The 21,778-nt window shown below is 35.7% G+C and overlaps 5 protein-coding genes across 5 annotated transcripts; 1 reads left to right on the forward strand and 4 right to left on the reverse strand.

Annotated features, from left to right (window-relative positions):
- Nucleotides 1-3,275: 3,275 nt before the first annotated feature.
- On the reverse strand, nucleotides 3,276-4,188 carry LOC110713947 (non-specific lipid-transfer protein A-like). The gene is made up of 3 exons (XM_021892398.1): nucleotides 3,749-4,188; nucleotides 3,577-3,620; nucleotides 3,276-3,496 (listed from the first exon to the last, which is right to left on the reverse strand). The coding sequence occupies exons 1-2, from the start codon at nucleotides 4,093-4,095 to the stop codon at nucleotides 3,590-3,592; spliced, it is 378 nt and encodes a 125-aa protein (XP_021748090.1). The 5' UTR covers nucleotides 4,096-4,188; the 3' UTR covers nucleotides 3,276-3,496; nucleotides 3,577-3,589.
- A 396-nt stretch (nucleotides 4,189-4,584) lies between these two features.
- On the reverse strand, nucleotides 4,585-11,212 carry LOC110713946 (beclin-1-like protein). The gene is made up of 10 exons (XM_021892397.1): nucleotides 10,891-11,212; nucleotides 10,176-10,534; nucleotides 9,773-9,943; nucleotides 9,381-9,505; nucleotides 9,220-9,268; nucleotides 8,808-8,966; nucleotides 7,626-7,711; nucleotides 6,621-6,692; nucleotides 5,931-6,080; nucleotides 4,585-5,086 (listed from the first exon to the last, which is right to left on the reverse strand). The coding sequence occupies exons 1-10, from the start codon at nucleotides 11,015-11,017 to the stop codon at nucleotides 4,843-4,845; spliced, it is 1,542 nt and encodes a 513-aa protein (XP_021748089.1). The 5' UTR covers nucleotides 11,018-11,212; the 3' UTR covers nucleotides 4,585-4,842.
- Nucleotides 11,213-12,203: 991 nt separating this feature from the next.
- Nucleotides 12,204-15,053, forward strand: LOC110714595 (protein SDE2 homolog). Its single transcript, XM_021893139.1, has 3 exons — nucleotides 12,204-12,961; nucleotides 13,709-14,288; nucleotides 14,646-15,053. Exons 1-3 carry the CDS (start codon nucleotides 12,315-12,317, stop codon nucleotides 14,790-14,792), a joined length of 1,374 nt encoding a protein of 457 aa, XP_021748831.1. The 5' UTR covers nucleotides 12,204-12,314; the 3' UTR covers nucleotides 14,793-15,053.
- Nucleotides 15,054-15,175: 122 nt separating this feature from the next.
- LOC110714597 (putative RING-H2 finger protein ATL21A) lies at nucleotides 15,176-17,507 on the reverse strand. The gene is made up of 2 exons (XM_021893140.1): nucleotides 16,555-17,507; nucleotides 15,176-15,823 (listed from the first exon to the last, which is right to left on the reverse strand). The coding sequence occupies exons 1-2, from the start codon at nucleotides 17,240-17,242 to the stop codon at nucleotides 15,372-15,374; spliced, it is 1,140 nt and encodes a 379-aa protein (XP_021748832.1). The 5' UTR covers nucleotides 17,243-17,507; the 3' UTR covers nucleotides 15,176-15,371.
- A 729-nt stretch (nucleotides 17,508-18,236) lies between these two features.
- On the reverse strand, nucleotides 18,237-21,348 carry LOC110714362 (probable F-box protein At3g61730). Its single transcript, XM_021892869.1, has 8 exons — nucleotides 21,257-21,348; nucleotides 19,678-19,877; nucleotides 19,510-19,554; nucleotides 19,165-19,332; nucleotides 19,020-19,067; nucleotides 18,741-18,911; nucleotides 18,454-18,561; nucleotides 18,237-18,319 (listed from the first exon to the last, which is right to left on the reverse strand). Exons 1-8 carry the CDS (start codon nucleotides 21,346-21,348, stop codon nucleotides 18,237-18,239), a joined length of 915 nt encoding a protein of 304 aa, XP_021748561.1.
- Between the last annotated feature and the right edge of the window lie 430 nt (nucleotides 21,349-21,778).

Below are 21,778 nucleotides of genomic sequence, written 5' to 3' on the forward strand. Positions count from 1 at the left end.
AAAAACAACATTTGAAAAAGTGAATGATGAAGTATTCCGTTATTCTTTTTTAATCCTCAGTGGTGTAAAAAAACTAAGAATAAGGTGAGGGGTCAATAAAGTGGGTTATTGCCTTATTGGGTCGGGTCTAGTTAGGATTCGAGTTATGGTAAATCTACTCGATTTGGTTTAATTTTTAACACCTTTTGAGGACAATTTTTTTTATTTAAAGGTGGATGATCGAAGAAAGAACAATGCTATATTATTCATGATTCAAAAATAACATTTTATAAGTACATAAGAGAAAATCTCACACGAACAATGATTTTTTCAATCTTGTTCAACTTTAAAAGATAATAATCTGGTGAGATAATAGGCAGCAAAATTACCCTTCCGTTTAACATGATGCTAATTGCTAATATACGAGATTAGATCATTAGAATGAGAGTTCACAATCTATAAAATTATTTCAGTGACATTTTTCAAATCTTAACCAGGGACGGATCTATTAAGGTGCACAGTGAGTCACGTGACTCACCAGCACAAAAAAAAAATTAAAAAATAAAAAAAATAAAAAAAATCTACAGATAGGCGGTCTCTTTTTTGCTTTTATTTGAGATTAGCCCACTGTCAGTTTTTTATATCTCAAAGAGACCGCCTATTAAAATATCAGATAGGTGGTCTCTTTGTTGCTGCTATTGCCACCACGTCATTAGAGACTTGTTATATTTAATAACCGGTCTCTTAAGTTATCTAACTTTTTTTTTTTAATAATTCTTGTTTTTAAGTAAAAAAATCATAAAGTTAGTTTAATGTAATATTTTTATAGTATGTATTTTTATATCCTATTTTTGGATTGAAATCATTTTGGTGAAATATAATTTTTGGATTGAAACAAGTGATCAATTATTGATGGTGACTCATAAGTTCGAAAATCCTGGATCCGCCACTGCATATAACACTTCAAAATTTCATCCTTACAATTCTACGCAGCCTACACTTATAATTAATTTTTTTCAAATCAAATAACCAATAACTACCTTTAAATTTTTTTTAAAATTCCATTAACATTTCTAATAACCAAGTAAACCAACCCCCAATATATAAAATTGTTTTGTCACATAGAATATAACCTGCGCATAAGCATGAATTTTGTCAAGTAAATTTGGTGGGTCTCCCGTACATAAGCATGAATTTCTTGCACAATATATAAATCTTCTTATTATATGCATATTTCTTCATACAATTATCATGAATTCATACATATAACAGGAATTAATCCGTACATTGGCACGAAATATATAATTTGCGAAAAAAAACAATCTTAGATATTAGAAAGCAAGTAATAAAGTTATTGGGTGCAATCAACATTAAAATTAACAGGAGGGAAATCAATATTAGCTCCACATTCAGTAGGCAACTGCTGAACTTTAGTAGGATCATATGTTGTATCATCTAATCCTTGCTTAAGGCACTCACAAATCTTCGCCACGCCTGATCGGCCCTTGGCTAACCCGGCCACGTTGTGCACCCCGTTGCAGCAAGCCTTTTCGGGAATGGACGATTCATCCCTTATGAAATCCGCACAGGGTGACAGTTCTGTGATAATGGTTCTGCATTTGGTTGACAGTCTTTGGAAGAATGCAGGGTTTGAAGAGTAGTATTGTGGCAAATGTTGCAGGGACAAAATGGTAATAACAAGACTAAGACAACAAGTTCTTGTCTTTGGCATTGTCATTGTAACAAAATGATGTTAGAAAATGATGTTAGACTAGTTAGTCCAACTTACAAAGTGCAATTTTTCATTCATGTAACAAATATTAAGTATATATAACTGTGAGGCAAGAGGTTTTTGATACGTGTTGGTACAAGATTTGTGTCATGCATTTGGCAATTGGTTGGAGCTAATAAGAAAAAATTTGTGTTGCCATGTACACTTGGAATGATCGAGTCAAGTCTTTATTTTAGTGTGTGGCTTAGCGCGTGTCATTTTTGGGGGCCGTTGGGGCTTGTGGTTGCAATTAAGGTTGTGGTATAAAACCAATACTTTGTAATTATTAATAAGGTGGGTTGACCCACCAAATTTATTTAGTCACTTTTCCTTTATTTCTTTAATGTGGGACAACTAGTCTCAACTCACATGTGAGTTATTTTCCTAATAATTTGACGTGTTTTAATTTTCATGCTTTACAACTATTGAACTATAGCCATGGTAATTTAGGAGTAAATAATTTTTTTAATTATTATTATAAACATGGTTAAAATATTATCTCCTAAACTTATTTTCTTAATTAGAAGATTTTTTTATAATGACCAATATATGTTTGTTAACTGTAAACTACTAAACTTGTCAATACATGAATGCTTGTGCGATTTCATAACGGATTATAATAGTTTTTTTTGCTGCAAACAATGGATTATAATAGTTGATTTGGTAAAACAACGAATAATGACAGATATTGTGATGTAATTATATTTGGAGAATAAGAAGTTGAAAATACTTTACCATATGACTTGTAGATAACTGAATGGGTTGGTTTTTGTTGTGTTGTGATAAACTGATTACTTAGGAGCACCCTAATCTGTTTACGTAATCTGATTTACTTTACATTTTAACTGAAGTCAAATCCATGATCCCATAAGCAACCTTGCAGTAAAAAATCGTACTTCAGAATGTAAGTTCTGAAATGAACAGGTTTAGTTGTTCGGGCTCTGTCACTCTGGTCGCGCCCATGATTTAGCTCACTGCCTTCTATGAGAGATGAGTAGTATAGTCATTTGATTTAAGAATTATCTGTCTTAGGTTGTTGCAATGTTAACGGAGGATTTGATTAATGTATTTGTTCGATCCCTCAGGTTGGGGGTTTGCTCTCACAAAAACATCATGACATGGGTTAGACAAGCAAAATATGCCAATTTTCTAGCTTGGTTAAACACATTTGTCTCTTTAGTCCTTTCCTTGTTTGTATCAACTAATGTAGGTAAGTATGAGCCCTGAAAGACAGGTAAGGTTGACAGGTTTCAACTGCTTGCGTTTTCGCAACGCCTAGTGTAAAATTGCCCCCAATTGAATTCTCTCTTTTAATTGATCAATCAAGTACAGAAGAGCACTGTCTTGGAATGATTCATTAGTCTGTTTCAATGTTTTGCTGGCCTTTTACAAGTTAATTAACCTCATTTTTTTTTTACTACTTCGTATTATCAATCAAATACACTGGTATTATTTCCGTTTCATTTTTCACAAACTGTCTCAGGTAGCTAATAATCAGCATAAAAACAGTTTGAGTAATGAATTGCAAGCAAAGATCATAAGAACCCGCTAATATATATAAGTAAGACAATTATATATCATCTGTTTCCAGTAATCCAGAAACTACAAAACGGAGAATAATTGGACACAAGTCCATTATTTGATAGCATAATGATGCTTTATTTCATCTCATATATTTTCATACTAACATTATTGATGATCTCTCATAACTGACCGAGCACTTATTTTTAGCGACACTTGCAAATCCTGCATAAAAAATCAGTGAATCAGAAACATACAGTATAAACTGTGTTCAAGATATTAAGAACAAGTTTTAGCTGACTTACTGCAGTGTAAACACTAATTCTTTATTCCATGACCAAAACTAACCCTGTAGAGAAAAGATACAGTAAGAAACTTCTGAGTTCTGACAGTAGCAAGAATCCATGAAAAATAACAGAAGGAAATGCAAAGGAATACTATTTGTGTTTAGTAGGAAAGAAGATAAAGAATCATTACCTGGAGCAGTCAGTGGTATTGTTGATTGGAGGGAGAGTGATGTTGACCAAACATAGCTTAGGCAGGTCAGCAACAAGTGTAGGATCATAATCAAATTCAGCCATATTCGCCTTCAAGCAATCGCAAATTTGCACTTCATCGGACTGGCTCTTGGCCATGCCTGCCACATTCCTAATCCCAGCGCAACAAAAATCTGAAGGCGAATCAGTGGATTTTGAAATGAAAGGTAAGCAAGGGGCAGAATCTGATACAACATCCACGCATGAAGGAACACAAACAGTTGATCTTGCTAATAGCAAGCTGAGTATAGCTATGTAACCAAGAAAAAAAGTAAATTTGTTTGCCATCTCTAAATGTATGTAAGGTAGGTAGACGAAAATAGTTTATTGTACTGGTGCAGGAAAGTTGTGTGTGTCTGCTTTTGAGGGTTACCCGATTGTGCTATAAATATAAGTGCTTGGGGCTTGGAAGCTAAAAATTCTGCGCAGAAACTTACTGCTGATAAGAGAGCTTCTTTATGCTACTTAGATTATGGCAGAAATCATGGTCATGCATTTGAAGTTTTGAACACAATCTTGTTTTTTCCAGCAGAAAACATGCAGCATTTTACATTTTGTGACTAAAACAATCAAACTGCAGTTTCTTTTCCACCATATTATAATCATTAAACTAGCAGCAAGCTCAAGGAAACTTGAATGTCAATCCCACTAACTGAAGTCATTTGAGGTTTAACAGATAAAATAGCAACGAGTAAATCAAAAACTACGTATAGTAGTACTAAAACAAATAGAACTCTTTACACAGTCCTTACATGATCCCAGAGTTAAAAACAGAGCTTGAGGGTGCCAATTTGCCAAATACTTGTACATTTCTCATCTCTTCTTAATATAAATATTCACAAAGCTGAGGTACAGAAAAGATGATCCAAAAAAAAATAAAAAATAAAAAAAATCCTTTCACTAGATACAATATGAGATTATAAACGCTGTACAGAATTACGTAGGAAGCTGATTAGTCTAAGGATTCGTTTTAATATACAAAATGTAGACAAACCACGAGAATTCCTAAGAAAAAAAAAAGCACAAGTATCTGCATCATTGCCCAGATGGGTTTCGAGAATCAGATTTAGAATTGTTACTGCGCTTTACATATGAAGTGCCTGCAGCTGGCACATCAGCTTGGGAGGAAGCGGAGAGAGGTTGAAAGCTAGTGTTCCCAACAAACCAGTAGAGTGCCCATTTCAAGTTGCAAAGAGTGTACTTGAGAGCTTTGGTCCAGTTCTCTGGCTTGTTAAAACTTTGTGTGATTGAGTAGGCTTCCACTTTGTCATTCTCAATTCTGTGAAGTTTGACATAGAGGTTAAAAATCTAACTCAAAATTAGAAAAAAACTCAGCCAATAGGACTATGTATAAAGGGCCACATCAGAAGGTAAGCATCAGTTTATAAAGAAGCATGCCCAGGCACTGCATGACCTGGACCATGCACCTTCTTGGTCAAGACGATACAAGGCAGGGAAATCCCTATCTAATTGGTGCGCCTTCAGCCTTTTTATACATTGGTGAGCGAACACAGATTAAATCCCATTATAACAAGAAAGAAAACGCATCCAAAGACTATGAATAATCTAAACACCATAACATTCAATTACAGTCAATGTGATAGTTAGCATTTAAAAGTTTACTCAGCTAATGACCACAAGTATAAAAGTTCTATGGCTTCTACCCATCAATAAGTTTCCTGTTGTCACAATGACATCCAGAAGGAATCTAAATGAATACTGTATAAACAATAACTCAAGCATCTAACGAAACAAGCAACAAGCTACATGAGTACATGACTGAATCTACAATCCCACCTCTCTTTACCCTGGACTCCCGAGGTTATAAAATCAACCAACTCCACCCCTCATTCTACAAAGCTTATATTCTTTTCACGTGGAAATTTTTCAGATTTTTACAAATCATATAGAATGATAGTATGTGACAAAAGAGGCAATAGATTTAGTCTTTGGGCACTGATAAGTTAGCAGTTTGAGCACAAGCGGCCACAGCAATACATTACTAACTTTTAAATCTTTTGGTATAGGCCAATTGGCCATCAAAATTCCAAGCATGTACAAAAGATATGAACAAAAAAAAAATAAAAAGAAGTGAATTATTTCAAGCAGAAAATTATCATTACCTATATGGGAGCTTGAAACACTTATCAGGAGGTATGTTATTCTCCAGATCCTTCATCCGTGCAAATTCTGAAAAGTCCCTCAAGCATGTTAAGAACAGTGTCATCGCTTTGTCATACCGAGTGCTCCAGAACAAGTTTACAGGACCAAACCTATTCAAAAAAAAAAAAAAAATTAGACTTTAACAAACTAAACATTAGAGTTGAAACTATGAGATCTATATATAAACTAAATCCCCTCCAAGATTCTCCGGCCACATACAGCTATTAAACAGCTGGATTTATGGCAGCATCTACTAATGCTTAGCATATGGTGAATGGGTTAGTGCATGTATCCGGTTACACCCCCCCCCAAATCTAACTCTTTCATCCCTGTCATTTCTTCACCTAGTACTTTACTGAAAATCTTTGGGACACAGAATTTCTACAAGTTAATCTCTTATGATTAGAACTGTACACATCCAGCAAAGGAACCAATCAGAATGCCCTTATATTGATAAGGATAAATCCAAGAAAAAACACTTCTTTTGGTCATTATTACTTAATTTGCTAATGTAAAAATTACTTTCAAAACTTGGTTGTCAATTCATCTGCACATAAAAAATGGAAGCTAGAAACAAGTACCAAAAAATGAATATACTGAGTAGTACTGAATCTCAAAGAAATAGTGCAAAGAGGTAGTTTGCTGCTTACAAGTCATAAGTGTTGTTGCTTGTATCCATAATTCGAGGATAACTTCCCATAGGAAGTATTTTAATTCTGTAACTGTAAATTACAAGATTAAAGAAAACATGACTGCTATTACGCAAATTAAACGAAACACTACAGGGAGAAAAAAAAGAAAGAAAGAAAAAAAAAAATCAACAACAACAATAGCAATAGCAACTCATTAACAAGACAAGTGAACATAACTTCTTTTTTTCTTCATATGTTGATTTTTAGCAGATGCTTGTTACATCGTTAAACTTCATAATACCATAAATATGAAAGTTATATTCCCATAATGCATGATAAAACAAAGTGCCATACCATAGACAACTACAAATTACAGGAGGCAGAAGCATATACAGAATTACTCATAAACAGCCTCTCTAAGTCTCTACTAGTCTCTCAATCTGAAAATAATTGTCGCATACACAATTTGTATTCAAATATATTCACTTTTTTAAAGGTTGTACTAGTTAATGATTGGATTTTTTGAAACGCCTCTATTTATAGTGAGTGTGGGAATGCATCAATAAAGGGTCATTTAAGACATGTCGCATCCTGCAAATGCCAAAGGGGGTACACACTGAGAGTAGCTGGAACTAGCATACTACAAAATTAGCCTAAGGAGGTGCAATAAAGAAAACCACAATGCAAATCGCAGCTGGAATTTCCTATAACGACAATCAAAATGCAAATCAAACAACTATTCATCTCTTATCAATGACAATACCCACTTAGTTTTATCTTTACTTATTTATATTAAGCACAAATACATCAACCAAAGTTGATAGCAAATACAATTAGTACCTAGAGAAGGACACACCTATTATAGCATACTATCCCAATGGATAGGACACTTCTAGCATGAATCAACAAATCTCAGAATCTCTCCTTTTGAAGGAAACCATCCCTGGTTGCTGTCTCAAATACAATAAATATAACATTTGAAGGAAATATCGGACAGCTAATAAAACTATTCATAAAGGATACTGGAATTTTGGAGTAAAATATTGACACATTGTGTGGAGAAGAAGGCAAGCTTGGCCCCAGGCAGCATTTATCTCATCCCATTCAACCTAAAAAAGAACAAAACAATGAGTTATTGCACAAATAATAAAATTTACAGCATATGTTTACATGATGTGCCTGAAAGTAGCAAAATACTGGATCAAAACACCCTAATCTCTTCACTTGCCTATATGTTTTACTCAGTCAATACTCATGCAAATAAGATAACTAAAGTTAAGGATGGGTCTAATATAGGCACAAATAATATTCTTACTCAAATATATAGAAGAAAATATTCATAACAAGGAAATGGAAATCCTTGACTAATGCAGACAGGTATATATGTAAAATATCTTTTAACATAAAAGCATTAAGCATTTCACAGATATATGTAGACAAGATTAAATAATGACTATTGAATACTTAAGACAGAAAATTAATGCACACAAAAGCACTAGGAAGCACAAATATGCAGTTCTACAAAGCTGAGGCAACAAGACAACTATTTTAAAACTATAGATTTTCAATAGTGTATATCCAGAAATCACATTGCTTGATAAAAGCAACTTTAGCAGTGAGACCCAATTTGGATCTCTACAAAATTTACTATGTGCAATTTAATAAAGTCTCATTTGGAACTTTTTTTTTTTTTTTTTTTTTTTTTTTTTTTTTTTTTTTGAGGAAAAAGTCTCATTTGGAATTTCATCTTCCAATAGTTGATGAAACCCAACACTTCCATGCTTCGAAACATTATAGTACTACGGAAAAATAAGAAGCAAAATATTACAAATTTATGTACTTCATATAATGATACTATGTAAGAGAAAAACAGCATCGTTGGCAATTGGGAAAGTCTGAGCATTAAATTTGCAGGGGATCAAAGTAAACTCTTTAGGCTAGTATTGGAGGTGGCCAGTACCTCTTAACTTGATCCGAATACAATCTTGGACACATTTGTTGGAACTGAAAAATCTTCCCCACCCCCTCCCAAAAGAAAAATAAAATAAAATAAAAAAAGGAAAAGGGGGGAAACAGGAAATGTTCTCCAGCATCAATTCAATAGTAACTTAGCCCCAAAATTAATGCACTGGAATAGGTATACAAATTCAGCAACAAAAGAAGGAGCACTAGGTAGAAAGGTATCTCCAAGGCGAAATTTCATACCGGAACTTTAGGGAGTCGTCCAAGTCGGAAGTTATTGATTGTCCCAAATTCTCCATCATGCCATATAGGGAAAGCATCATTTAAGACATTGGTTCGCTTCAACAAATCCAAATGTGCCTGTGATACTTCAATCTTTGCTAATATAGCATCTCTTTCTTCCTATTTCCAAAAAAAAATTTAGATTATAACCATAAAGCACAAGCTAAGAGCTGCTAAAAGGAAAAAACAACAAATCTCGGACGCTCCTACAACGTCTGGATGCTGGTTAACCTAACGCATGGATTGAAGATATGACCAATATAGACAAGCCAGAAACATACCATTCCAAATGAATGCTTCAAAGTTGTGATCACAAATATATGGAATTTTTACAAATAATAAAAAAAGCAGGCCAGATGCAGATGCAGCATACCTGATGTGATATAAGTTGAAACTGAAAATTATTGAACTCATGCCAATACCTGAAACAAAAGTGTTCCGTGAAACATAACTAAAAGACAAATACACTCTCCATTAGGAATTAAAAAAACAAAAACAAATTAAACGATGTCTTTCTGACGAAAATTAGGCTACCTCTCCTCCAACTCTTTAAAACGGCTAGATTTCATTTCCAATTCTTTCAGTTCAGCATTTACTTTGGAGCACTGCTTCTCTGTTTCTGCAATTGCAGCTTCAAGCTTCCTTTCTTCCTCCTCAACCTTGACCAGCATTGGGGAGATAATTAGTTGCAATTCCAACACTCAGAATTGTATTTGTGAATTATATTTGCGCTAGTTTGGTAGAAGAATTTCAAATCAACTATCAGCAACAAATTATAAAGTTGTACCCTAGATATCAGAAATGAAAACATCTCCTAGAAATTTTTTAACTAATACGATTAGCATCTCTTCATGTGACACCTTTAACTTTTAATCGTACGTAAGAAAAATATATCTAATGTGGAAAATATCTTGCAGGGTGAGCACCTTTAATTTTTCCTTGAGAAAGTCAGCCTCACTAAGGACATCACGAACTTCACCTTCCAAACGCTGAAGGGAGTCTTCGTAAGCTTTTATATCTTTGTTGACATCTTCAACCTCCTTATCAAGCTTATCTGACAACACCCTCATGCACTCCAGGCACAATGGTTGCTCCACCTAGGAGACAGCAAAACAAGAGAACATTCATTGACTACAAAAAGAGTAATAGCAAGAATATTGTTCTAATGAATGTTCAAAATGCCAAGACCCATGGCTTACTTCTTCCAACAAGATAAGTTTCCCACATACTAAAAGCAACTGCCACGGTCAGGAGGGAATCCTGACATTAAACAGCCCCTGAAAACCCCACCCCATACATCCACATGATTGTGGAAGATGTTAAACACACCTGGGTCTGTGCAGTGGCAATTTCAAAAGCACGTTTGAGAACAGTTATAGTCGAGTGAAACCCAGAAGTCCCTGGGTTTAACTGGCCACTAGTACTGCCTTCAGCAGATTGTGCATGTGTTCCACCATCTGCTTGGGATTCACTCCGGTATACAGATGCAGGCGCAGGAGGCAAAACCACAAATGATTCATCCATCATCTTTCCAGACGGAGGTGTTTCTGGCTGGACCCCACCACCACGGGACCGGGGAGGGGCACCAGGCGACTGATTCTTTTCCGGTGGCAACACAACAAATGAATGGTCCATTTGTGATGAAGCCAATACACTGCCTGCCCCCTGAATTGATGACCCCTGTAACCCTGCAAGTTGTCTTAAACATCACATACCGCCACAATAAACGGATTACACCCTACTCAACAAAACCCCATATTGAAAATTCAATCCCATCTCATGCTCCCTTTCCAAAATTGTTCAGATTGATCCTATATGAAAAAAGGGGCAAAACCCCTAAAACCTTAAATTTCCCACATAATTCCTAAGGTAACAATTCGAATTACATCACAATTCACGAACCTTGTTCACTAACAACTACTAATCAAGCCAATTGCATAAACAAACAGCTAGAAATAGCAACAATTGAGAACAAATTCAAAATTCCGCAATCACAAACAAAAATTAAATCAACAAAAACCCAAAAAAGGAAAGAAACCCTAACCGAAAGAATCGACGACGCCGACGATGGAGAGAGAATGATGACAATTCTGGCAAACCCATTTAGGAAGATGGGGGTCAGCCTCAAAGTTCCTCCCTTTATTATTATTACCTTGCTCTTTCTCCTTCATCTGATCAAAATTGAGAGAATTTAGGGTTGAACTGCTTGAGTAATGTCAGATGAAAAAGGATTGGGGAAGAATCAACGATTTCTGAACTCTACGCACTCAGATTGAAGGAGTTTCTACTTCCGTTTTTTGCGAAGAAAATTTCCTACTCAGATTCCTAAACTGTACGTACTTAGATATTCAGATTAATTAATGCGTAAAAGGTTAAAATTAAGTGTTGCAATTACTTGTGCGGAGTATTTTACTAGATAGTCGGGTTGCTCAATGCGTGAAAAGTTAAGTGTTACAATTACTTGTGCAAAGTATTAGACTACTACTTCGTATTAGTCGGGTTGCTCAATGCGTGAAAAGTTAAGTGTTGCAATTTTAGTGAAACGGAAGAATCACATAACTCCGGCAATAGACTTCCACAACATGACAATTTTTAAAATTTTTGGTTCAATTTGCAAATCAATGAATTGCTTGTGGTAGAACATTATTCTCGTTAGACATAACCCTAACTAAAATACACATTTCTATTCAAAAAAAAAAAAAAAAACTAAAATACACATTTTAGAATAAAGATAAGTGGTGTTTGTTGAATAATTAAGTGAGTTAGAAAGTACCTTTCCAAACAAAAAAAAAAAGTTAGAGGGTTATTAGAAGAATTAGGGGGAAATCAAAGGGTAATTAAGTGAATTAGAGGTTTTTGATTTAAAAATTTACAATCTGGATTTAATCTACCAAATATATAATTTTTTTTTGACAAAAAGTTGCTATAAAAAGTTTTTTCAAAAGCTAACGAACGCCCAGGGGCGTTGGATAAGCTAGCTAAAATTAGAAAGATTAAATTAAAATTATCATTAATTACATCAATCGACGCGTGATTTTATCATGTTTTCCTAATTTAATACCACTTTAGGTACAATAATATTTTAAATGATTATCCACCGCCCGGGGGCGTTCGTTAGCGAAATCCTTTTTTCAAATAATTTTTCCTATATTTTTTTTGAAACCACCTGCGAATAAATCAATTAAGGAGGTCAATTTCCGCCAAAGCTATATTTTATTACTCCGTATCTTTTAAACTTTTATGTAAAGGCTTACATTAACACGGACACAACCTAATACTCTTTATTATTATAGTCGTAGGGACGGTAGGGTCGTACTCCGTAGTTGATTAAAATCGGAGGGATACATAATTAAACGAAGTACAAGCTACTTCAATCCTTTTTGGCTCTATCTTGTTCTCCTTGTACTAGTTCCCAACACGGTTGGCGGATCAGAAGTCAGATTGAGAGAAACCACAACAATCATAATAATGGCGGAAACCAATTTCATCCAATTTTTCGTCAAACTTTTCGACAACAAAACCCTAACTCTTCAATTCCCAATTCATCAAACCCTAACACCTCAATCAATCAAGCACCAGATCGAATCCCTTACTAAAATCCCCACCGATTCCCAAAACCTAACCCTAAATGGAAGATTCCTCTCAAATTCAACTCCAATTTCCCCCAAATCCCTTTCTCTCTCTACAATCTACCTCAATTTCTCTCTCCTCGGTGGGAAAGGGGGTTTCGGGTCCCTTCTTCGAGGGGCGGCGACGAAGGCGGGGCAGAAGAAGACGAACAATTTCGACGCGTGTCGGGATATGAGTGGGCGGAGGTTGAGGCATGTGAATGCGGAGAAGAGGTTGGAGGAGTGGAAAGCAGAGGAAGAGGAGAGGAAGTTGGAGAAAATGGCGGATGATTATTTGAAGAAGATGGTGAAGAAAGGGAAAGGAGGGAAGAAAGAACAAGGAGCTGAGAAGTATGTCGAGAAGTATCGGGAAGATTCTAAAAGATGTGTTGAAGAGGTTGCGAGGTCTGTCAAAGAATCTATGGGAGAATTGATGAGTGCTGGGAATAAGAAAAGGAAATTGCTTGAGAAGTTGAAAGATGCTGATGCTAAAAAAGCTAAGATTTGGTGAGTTTATTTTAAATATATTTCAGTTTTGTTAATTAAGTTGTTTTAATTGGTGTGAATGATTTGATTAACTTGTTGTTTCAGGTTGATTAAGTGAATGATTTTAGAAAAAATCATTAATTTGTTTCAATTGGTGTTATTGTTTTGTTAACTATGTTTCAGGCTGATTGATTTAATGTATATTGTATGTCTTGCTGATTAAATTGTTGGGTTTTAATGGGTGTTAGTTAATTCTTGATAGTTTTTCTGCTAGTTTTTTGTAGTTGTAGTTGATGTTAAAATAAGTGATTTGGTGGATGAATGAATGATCAAATGTTTATTTATTTGTGTATAACTGCAATTGTTCGAATTCCAATTAGAAATGTTTTGTTATTTTTGTGATTGTATTAGTGAATCTCATATCTGACTACTTTGGATCCCTTTGTGAATTTTTAGATGTGTTTTGTATGGAGTATGGAGAACCTAGTACTTCATTGTTGTCGGTTGAATGCCTTGAGTTTCTATATAGGTTAGCTTGGGTCTGCAGTATTTTTATATGGCTTTGAGTGCAGTTTATCACTGTTTGTTGAGATAAGAAAAGATGAAGTATTTGTTGATTTATTGACAAAAACTTTGCTGCTCTTTGCCTCAAGTTGATGTCTTGGATGTGAATTGTTTGCCTTATTTCCTATTTTCCTTTGCTTGATATTTTATTGTGAAGTTTGGAATCCGGCTGAGTCAAACTCATCGTTATTTTTACCTCGTCAGGATGGGGAAGAGAAAAGTGGGGGAAAGTGATAGTGATTACTCGGATGATGATGCAAAAAGTGATGATGGTGATGCAGAAAATGAGAAATCAGTTGTCACTGAGAACGGAAACCAGTCTGATTCAAGCAAGGATGCTAGCTCTGCTTCCGTTTCAGCTCTTCCATCAGATGGGGATAATCACAATGGAGGCTCTTCTGAAAGTGGATCTGAAGAAGAGAAGGATATGATTGCTGAAGGTACGACCGAATTTGCTGCTAAACCAAGTGGATGCAATGAGCAGATGAATGGGAGTGGTACGGAGGAAACGTCATCCGGAGAAAAGATGTCTGCTTCAGAAGAAGTGGTTTCTACTTCTGCTAAGACTGTGGTTGAACAAGATCCTGTTGAACCTCAATTGGGATCCACAACTGTTACTGACCAGCTGCCTGGTACTAGCACTTTGATAGAGCCGGATGGTCTTGAACTTAATGTTGCATCTGAGTGCAAAGGAGTTTCTTCTGATGAGGGAAATAGTGGGGGCTTAAATGCAGTAGAGGCGCCTCTGAACTTAGATGATTTTAACTCAGCTGCCGAAATGGAGGTTAGTTTTTATCTCATTGTGTTTCTGATTATTTTGACTTCTAATCGTTTTCTTTCATATTTCTGATTTGTTAGTAGATCTCATGATAGCCTCCTGGCTCTATTTTTCCCAAAAATATTAGATGCCTTGCACTACTTGTCACTGCAAGATAGATTAGTCATTGATTTTCTGTGATTTTATAGGATATTTGTTGACTCCTTTTCTATGGAAATCTGTCATACGTCCCAACATCCACTTATCATACGTGCATCCTACATTGATTCTAGAATTGTTAGTTATAGCTGGTGATTTTGATCTCTGTATTGAAAGAAGGTGGTAGATTATTTTGAACTAATATATGTTCAATTTACATTTCAGGTTCTTGGTTTGGAAAGGTTGAAATCTGAGCTACTGACACGGGGATTGAAATGTGGAGGCACTTTGCAAGAGCGTGCTGCTAGGCTCTTTCTGCTGAAAACTACTCCTCTGGAGAAGATTCCTAAGAAACTGCTGGCTAAGAAATGAGATTAGGCTGTTTCTGGCGAATAAAGCTCTGACTGCCTTCTTTGTTCTCCAATACTGCTACTGCTGTAATATAATCAGTTTGTGTTTATAAGTTTTCATATCATATACTCTGTATTAAGCATCCAAAGGCTCTACTTGCATAGAGAGTCTCACTGTAGTTTCATCTTGATGTACTAACTGTATACAATGATAACCCTTGGTAAATCAAGGTGCTGATGTTTGAGCTTCATTATATAAACCGTGTCAGACTTCTATCCGTTACACTAATATAATCCAGTGTGCAGTATGAATTATGACTTTTAAGCATTCAACGCAATGTCATATGCTTACATCTTGACGTTTTGACATTCTTATTTGATGTTAGATTATTTCACTTTTTTTTTTTTTTTTGAATGAACTGGTGAAACAAGGTCATTAAATAACTATACTGTACATGTCTATAAGATGCTATTTCACGCTTCTAGTACATCATGTGCTCAGTACTCCAAAGATGGGGTGGGGGGGGGGGGGGGGGGGGGGGGGGGGGGGGGGGGGAGGAATTGCAATCATCTGAAGTATCTCAGTTAAAAAGTAAAAAATCTAATCTATATCTATGTTGGTTGATCTCTTTTCTGGCGAAGTACGGCAGAGAGGGCAAGTACCATTCATCTTCAGCCACTCATCAATGCAATCAGCATGGAAGCAATGCTGACAATCAGGTATGCATCTCAGTGTTTCCTTAACACTAAAGTCTGACAAGCATATAGGACATGACCCATCACTAACGCCTGGAACTCGCCTGCTTTCTCCAAGCACCACCTTGGCGTACGATTCAATAGTAGCTTGATCAAGCCCTATTGACATTGTAGTTTCTAAAGGCTGTGCTATCTCTGGTCTGTTTCCCCCTGTCCCTATCCTTCTATCTCGCCGATCCACCATGCATAAGAATATTCCTACTCCAACTGCACATGCGATGGCTGGGAATGCAATTGAAAAGGCAATTATTCTGAAAATTTTGAGGCCTTTGCTGTTGTGTGTTTGCTCGGGATCACCTGAAATTGGAGGAGGTTAGTTTCCTAGAATCTAGGACTGCCACAACCTTCTAGGTGATGTATTTAACAATTGCTTAGTACTATAATCATATCTAGCAATCATATTCTCAATAAATATTTTGACATATTAATTGTTAAAATTTTCTGAAGGCGGCAATGAATTGTTGCTGATGCAACACCCTTAGAGGAGCCTTGTCGAAGGCATTGCGCGGGAACCATAAGTGAAGTTGCGGTGGAACAGATATATCTCCGGCTGTTTTGTGATTTAAGGTAAATTAATGGGATTTCTGGAGATATTTGGACTTTCAGTAGCTTTGATTAATTATCAACTTGAGAATATTAAAGGTTTCTTTGCCTTTAAAGTCAAAGTATCCAAATCGAACACTATAATGCATCCACCAACCATGAATAATATTAATTTTTACCACCTCTTCCCTTCTTCAACTAATCATCCAATTTAGTCAACTTCTGTTATTTGCCTTTTGTAAAGCGAGAAACTTAGATCTTGGACCTTTTATTCCAGGCATTATGAATTTTTGCCTAATCAACCAATTACATTCCTCCCCCTTAGTTAACCGTAACACGGAAGCTAACTAAAACATTACGACTTGTTCATATGGTGACTGTCCTGTTGTCTGCAGCTTCTTTCTTATATGGAAGTGCAAAAAAGAAGAAAAGTGGAATGATTTCGATTTAAGTAAAAGGGTGATCAGGGGAAAGAGTGTTTTTACCTGAATTGTTGAGACTTTTGAAACAACCGATTTGCTGGTTGCCATTGCTCTGATACCCACAAACATCTCCGCGCTCCTCACAAGCTAGGCAATCAGGTACATGCCAGGAAATCCAGACATCTTCACTAAGATTAGAACTGAATCCACCATTTGCAGATATTGAAGCAGGAACTGGTAAAGTCTTAATTATCTTACAAGACCTCGACACATCATCTGTAAGATCATTGAGAGAAATCGCGATGGTTGATCTTGTTGAATTGCTGAGACAGTCAATTACATGAAAATCAGCATTTGTGAAGCTTCTTGGGCAGCTAAGGAATGTATAGTCGACATAAAAATCAGCTTGGAAAGGTGATCCAGAGGGGTCGAAACCTTGTAAAAGTCTCTGTGGGAGACAGCTATCTGGGTCGTCTATTAGCATGGTCTGTGCATCATATCTTATATTACGGACTAAGAACTCTCCAGAATGAGGTAGAGTTATAGCAGGGTGACCACGGTCTGTGCAGTGGAGGTTGAAGCCGGGGTAGCTGCAGTTTTCGTTCTTCTGCTCATCGAGGTGGAATGGGAATCGGATAGGGGTAAGGGTGTTGTTAGTGCAGGTAGTTATGGGGCAATAGGAATAGGCCGATGGTGCCAAGATGAAAAGGAGGAGGAAGACCAGGAAAGGAAAGAACTGCACGAAACCCATCAGTTGAATGTTGAGAGGTTTTTCAACTATAAAAAGTATTCTGGGATTTTGAGGATCATATTGATTGAAGTAAAATTAGCCAAGGACAAAGTATTTAACTAATCATAGTATTAGTTAATTTATAATTTTTTGGTAAAAGTCAATACAGTGATGGCGTAATGGATATATAGATGGCGGTGATGTGCAAACTTGTATGTATTAGCTCCTTTAAAATACTTATGCAGGAGTAATCTATATTCTGATCCTTCTATATTTAAAGATCTTCAATATTAGAGAACATGTTGACCATGTATTTATATCACTATAATAAGCTGTTAAGACAATTCGTACGAAAGGACATCGAAAAAACAGAAAGTGATACAATTAGAAGGCAGCTTATAAACAAATATAAGGTCAAAATTGTAGAATATTGACAAAAATGTTCCTGGTCCATGCAGTTTGAATTCTCAAAACAGAATTTTTGGTGCTGGATCATCCTGCTGTACTGGCAGTTGCAAATACTCTTGACGCCGAAAGCTATAATCTCTAGGAGACATATCTAACTTTGATAAAATTCAAGGAAGAACTAAATTATAATGTAACTAATATGGTAGTATGATGCAGCAAGCAAGTGAAAGGAGAGCAACTGCTCGGCCACTTCATCTTAGAAGCGAGCATTCATAAAAATTTCTAGTAATCTCGAGTTTTACAGCACAACATCAATCTTCCTGCCTTGCCTTACCGGCTTAGCTCAACACAATTGCTATCCACAATTTCATTGCACGTATGACTATAATGAGTACAATCTTTCATTGTTTAGTTTACTAATATATATAACCTAGTGCCTAGCTAGCTTCTTAATGGAAGCTGATAAATTGACTATGATCGTTCAAGCCACCGCTAATGAGTGGTGAGTAAAGCTGGTGGTGATTAGCCTCAAAACTGCAAGTAGAAATTGATCTGCAGCATTTAAAAAGAATTGTACAAGGTACTCCATTCATGGCCAAGCGGGAGTTTACAGAAGCTGCTGAGAGACTCTTATCGCCATAATTTGGCCATCAGTTCCAGCTCTCATGACATGGAATTTGACATTTATTCCTGCAGAACAGAAAGAGGAAGCAGTTGTAGTTTCAATTAATCAAGCCGAGGAAGTCAAGACATTTAAGGGAATCATAGGAACAAAGGAAACAATGAACTGATCTAATGAGCATGCAAAGGTAAAGACTTAATACCATCATTTAGCTGCAGATTTGTATTGACTGCAACAGCATGAAGAGAGAGCTTAGCCTTTGGCTGCCAGTCATTCTGCTTTCCGATCCATGACTTGGGGTTAAAAATCTCTGCAAGATGCCAAGCTTCAATTCATTATATATGAATTCCTATTGCTGATTGAAAAATACTTTATGCTGCAGTGTTTTTTTGTCTTTTGCTTAATCTTCGAAGAATGCCTCAATATAGGTACAATTATGCAGGACAACAAAATTGTTTGAAACATGTTAATTAATATCCATATTCTCACCAGCACTGGAAGCATCTTTGAGGTGTTTCACGTCAAATATGGCACCAGAAGCTCCATCTACATGTTTTTTGGTTTCATGTGAGCCGATTTGTGAGTAATCCCAGCTTCCATCATGGTAACTCTCATTCATGAAAAGCTCAAAATGCCTTGCATCTAGTGTCTGCATTGTCCCTAAAATTGCCAAAATATAAACTGGTTACAAACCATTTATCAACATATCTTCACTAGAAACTAACTTTCATAGTTTTGGTTCAATGGGAGCATTTTTGGGTTGCTCACCATCACATGTATTAAGGTCACAGACTGGGCAACGTACGAGCTGCAGATCTGGGAAGTTGGTAAGGCCAAGGATTAGCAAATTTGGAAAAATTAATTGGCATTATTTAGGAAGCAATATACATCCCATGAAAAGAGTTTGATGTACCAGCAATCCAGATTCCAGTTTTGATATTGGTTAGCACACATAAGCCAAGAGATTGCAGCATCTGTTCAAGAGTCTCCTTCTGAGGGATCTTTCGGGGAGGACTAGTCAGCTTCTCTGTCACAATTGCTGCTGATGATTCTAGGAAAAATGCACCAATCCGAATCCAATCTATATTTTCCAATAACACATGAGATATTATAAGCAGCAGTCCAACTTTCAATCAATCTAAAAGGTTATATGGACTAAAAGAAACATTGTTCCATGATCAAGATAATCTATTGAATAGATTTTCAACATGCAATGCTTAGCACTTGATGTCATACTGATGGGAATCTAGAGGAATACCTATGTGTTTCTCCTGCTGGCGAAACAAGTAAGAGTGACTCCCATCTGCAAGAAAATTGCAAGGTGAGGTGAGGCTTTCAACACCACACAGTTATTTTGACAGTATATATGCTACATTCTACATTTCTACTGTAAGACAAGCAGATATTCAAGAAAACTGTCACTCACCAAAAGCTGATGCGTATAGTTTCTTCCACTTAAAAGACACATCTCCTGGATCAGGAACTGCTAGATCGCGTAAGCAGGCAAATTTCCACACACATTCTTCCGATAAAGTCTTGTAGAACCATTTGCAGGTAGTGGCAAGCATCACCAGAGACCTTCCATCTAGGTACTTGGCTATCTCAATCCATACATCATCCTCAAACCTTTCGAGCACAAAGTCAAAATTCAGTTAGAAATTTCAATTTGCAACCATTATTCAAAACTACAGAAACTTCAAATAAAATAGTCCTTGTCAATTCGCACAAAATCATGCTAATCAAACATCAAAAATCAATTGTTGAACCTTTCAATTCCTCAAACATAATCAAGATTTAGGAAAAGATAATTACACACAAAATGATTCCAACTAATGCATTTTCTTTGTGAGAGCTAAATCATGAAGTTAGCTGAACTATAAGAAAATCGTCGCTTAACAATTACTAGTTATTTTTAAAATCAGTGGAATAACTTTCGACATCATAAGCGACAATTAAAATGTGCATGACTTATCGCAATAACATCACTCATACTTAAGTACATTGTAAAATCAAGCTTAAATTAGTTTTAGTAATTTTGCATATAATCTAAAGTGATTTGGATGTGATGTAAATTCGAAGTGTTTTCGACATGATAAGCGCAATTAAACATTACATAGCTCAATATATATAGTATGATCTCCAAATTTGTACTGGAATTTGAAATTTGACTCAATCAATCTTCACATATTCACATACAAAAGTTTCTGAAGCAGAGTACCAGCATTCATACTAGCTAAACAGATATATGAATAAGCTCGAAATACATACTGTGATATTATATGAAATTCAAATTCTCGGATAAGAGTAAGATTTATCAATCCACAAAGATTCTGGAACAAAACTTGAATTACAAGGTAGTGATATCAAATTTTTCTCAGTTAAAACAGAGCATAATTCTTAAGAATTTTGAACTACATTGTTTTGAAGATCGATATTATCGATTGAAATTTGAAAAAACTTTTTAAATTATGAGAATCATGAATTGACTATTGATTCAATCAAAACTCGCTCGTTAATTCAGCTCGCTATTTTTCAAATTTCATCAACTTATTCCAGCTCAAATTTCAAATTATCAAATAATTAGAGGTTGCATTTGCAGATTAGAAACTCAAAATTACGACTAAATCATACAGTAAAACTAAATGATAATCCGATTTGTAAAAAACAATTTCATCGTAAATCCAGCTTACTGATTTTCAAATTTAACGCTAAACTTCTCCGATTATCGAAAAATTGAGCTTGCTCATCAAATCATAAAATTAATCGACGATTACAAGCTCAAAATCACCAAAAATTTTACAAATAACGCAATTGTAAGAGTTTTACTCATTTTTCCCTCGCAAAATCCAGCTTCGCTATAATTCAAATTTAACGCAACAACTAAATAAATTTTCGTAAATCTGAGCTCAATCTTCAAATTATGAAAAACAGAATAATGTTTACAAATAAGAAGCTCAAAATTTACAGAAATTATTATAGAGAAATGCAATTGTGAAGAGAGATACCAGGCGAAAGAAGCACGAAGAGAGAAAAAGGAAGAGAGACGAGGAGAGCTGCAGGAGCAGAAAGGCAGAGTTCTCTTCAATCGTTTCCCCATTTTCTTCAGAATTGCAGTGCGATTTGCAGTGTTTGATGAGAGAGAAAATTTTGAAATGAAATGAATGTGATTGAATTGTGAAGAGTTTGAGAAGGAACTATGTATTTATACAGAAAGACGCGGGAGTGAGAGAAGTGTGGTATTTTTTGAATTTGTTTTAACGGAAATGGGACCCTTACTCATCATTGCTGTTATATCAAAACGACGCCGTTTCCCTTTTTTTTTTTTTTTTTTTTGGTCTAAAAATTTGCCCCTATTTTGGCATTGGGCAATATGCTCAATTTTGATACAGTATTCATAATTTTTAAGATATAGTCCATGGGGTGGTTTAGGTAAGAATGTCTTTTGGAATAAAAACGCTCGAGATTGAGTATTTTGTATAGTTTTTAAGAGCGGGAAAAGTTCTTAATTTCCTTCTACATTTTGGATA

Source organism: Chenopodium quinoa, unplaced genomic scaffold (genome assembly GCF_001683475.1).
Source record: "Chenopodium quinoa cultivar QQ74 unplaced genomic scaffold, ASM168347v1, whole genome shotgun sequence".
Classification (NCBI taxonomy): domain Eukaryota; kingdom Viridiplantae; phylum Streptophyta; class Magnoliopsida; order Caryophyllales; family Amaranthaceae; genus Chenopodium; species Chenopodium quinoa.

Excerpts from the sequence above, each read along its gene's own strand:
- LOC110713947 (XM_021892398.1), bottom strand. The coding sequence starts at position 4,095 with ATGGCAAACAAATTTACTTTTTTTCTTGGTTACATAGCTATACTCAGC. Across the intron at positions 3,621-3,748 it reads AATACCACTGACTGCTCCAG|GGTTAGTTTTGGTCATGGAA; the intron begins GTAATGATTCTT and ends TTTTCTCTACAG.
- LOC110713946 (XM_021892397.1), bottom strand. The coding sequence starts at position 11,017 with ATGAAGGAGAAAGAGCAAGGTAATAATAATAAAGGGAGGAACTTTGAG. Across the intron at positions 9,269-9,380 it reads TTTAAAGAGTTGGAGGAGAG|GTATTGGCATGAGTTCAATA; the intron begins GTAGCCTAATTT and ends CTTTTGTTTCAG. Across the intron at positions 5,087-5,930 it reads TGTTTCAAGCTCCCATATAG|AATTGAGAATGACAAAGTGG; the intron begins GTAATGATAATT and ends CAAACTTCACAG.
- LOC110714595 (XM_021893139.1), top strand. The coding sequence starts at position 12,315 with ATGGCGGAAACCAATTTCATCCAATTTTTCGTCAAACTTTTCGACAAC. Across the intron at positions 12,962-13,708 it reads GCTAAAAAAGCTAAGATTTG|GATGGGGAAGAGAAAAGTGG; the intron begins GTGAGTTTATTT and ends TTACCTCGTCAG. Across the intron at positions 14,289-14,645 it reads ACTCAGCTGCCGAAATGGAG|GTTCTTGGTTTGGAAAGGTT; the intron begins GTTAGTTTTTAT and ends TTTACATTTCAG.
- LOC110714597 (XM_021893140.1), bottom strand. The coding sequence starts at position 17,242 with ATGGGTTTCGTGCAGTTCTTTCCTTTCCTGGTCTTCCTCCTCCTTTTC. Across the intron at positions 15,824-16,554 it reads CAAAAGTCTCAACAATTCAG|GTGATCCCGAGCAAACACAC; the intron begins GTAAAAACACTC and ends CTCCAATTTCAG.
- LOC110714362 (XM_021892869.1), bottom strand. The coding sequence starts at position 21,348 with ATGGGGAAACGATTGAAGAGAACTCTGCCTTTCTGCTCCTGCAGCTCT. Across the intron at positions 19,555-19,677 it reads ACTATACGCATCAGCTTTTG|ATGGGAGTCACTCTTACTTG; the intron begins GTGAGTGACAGT and ends ATTTTCTTGCAG. Across the intron at positions 19,333-19,509 it reads CCAGCAGGAGAAACACATAG|ATTGGATTCGGATTGGTGCA; the intron begins GTATTCCTCTAG and ends TGGAAAATATAG.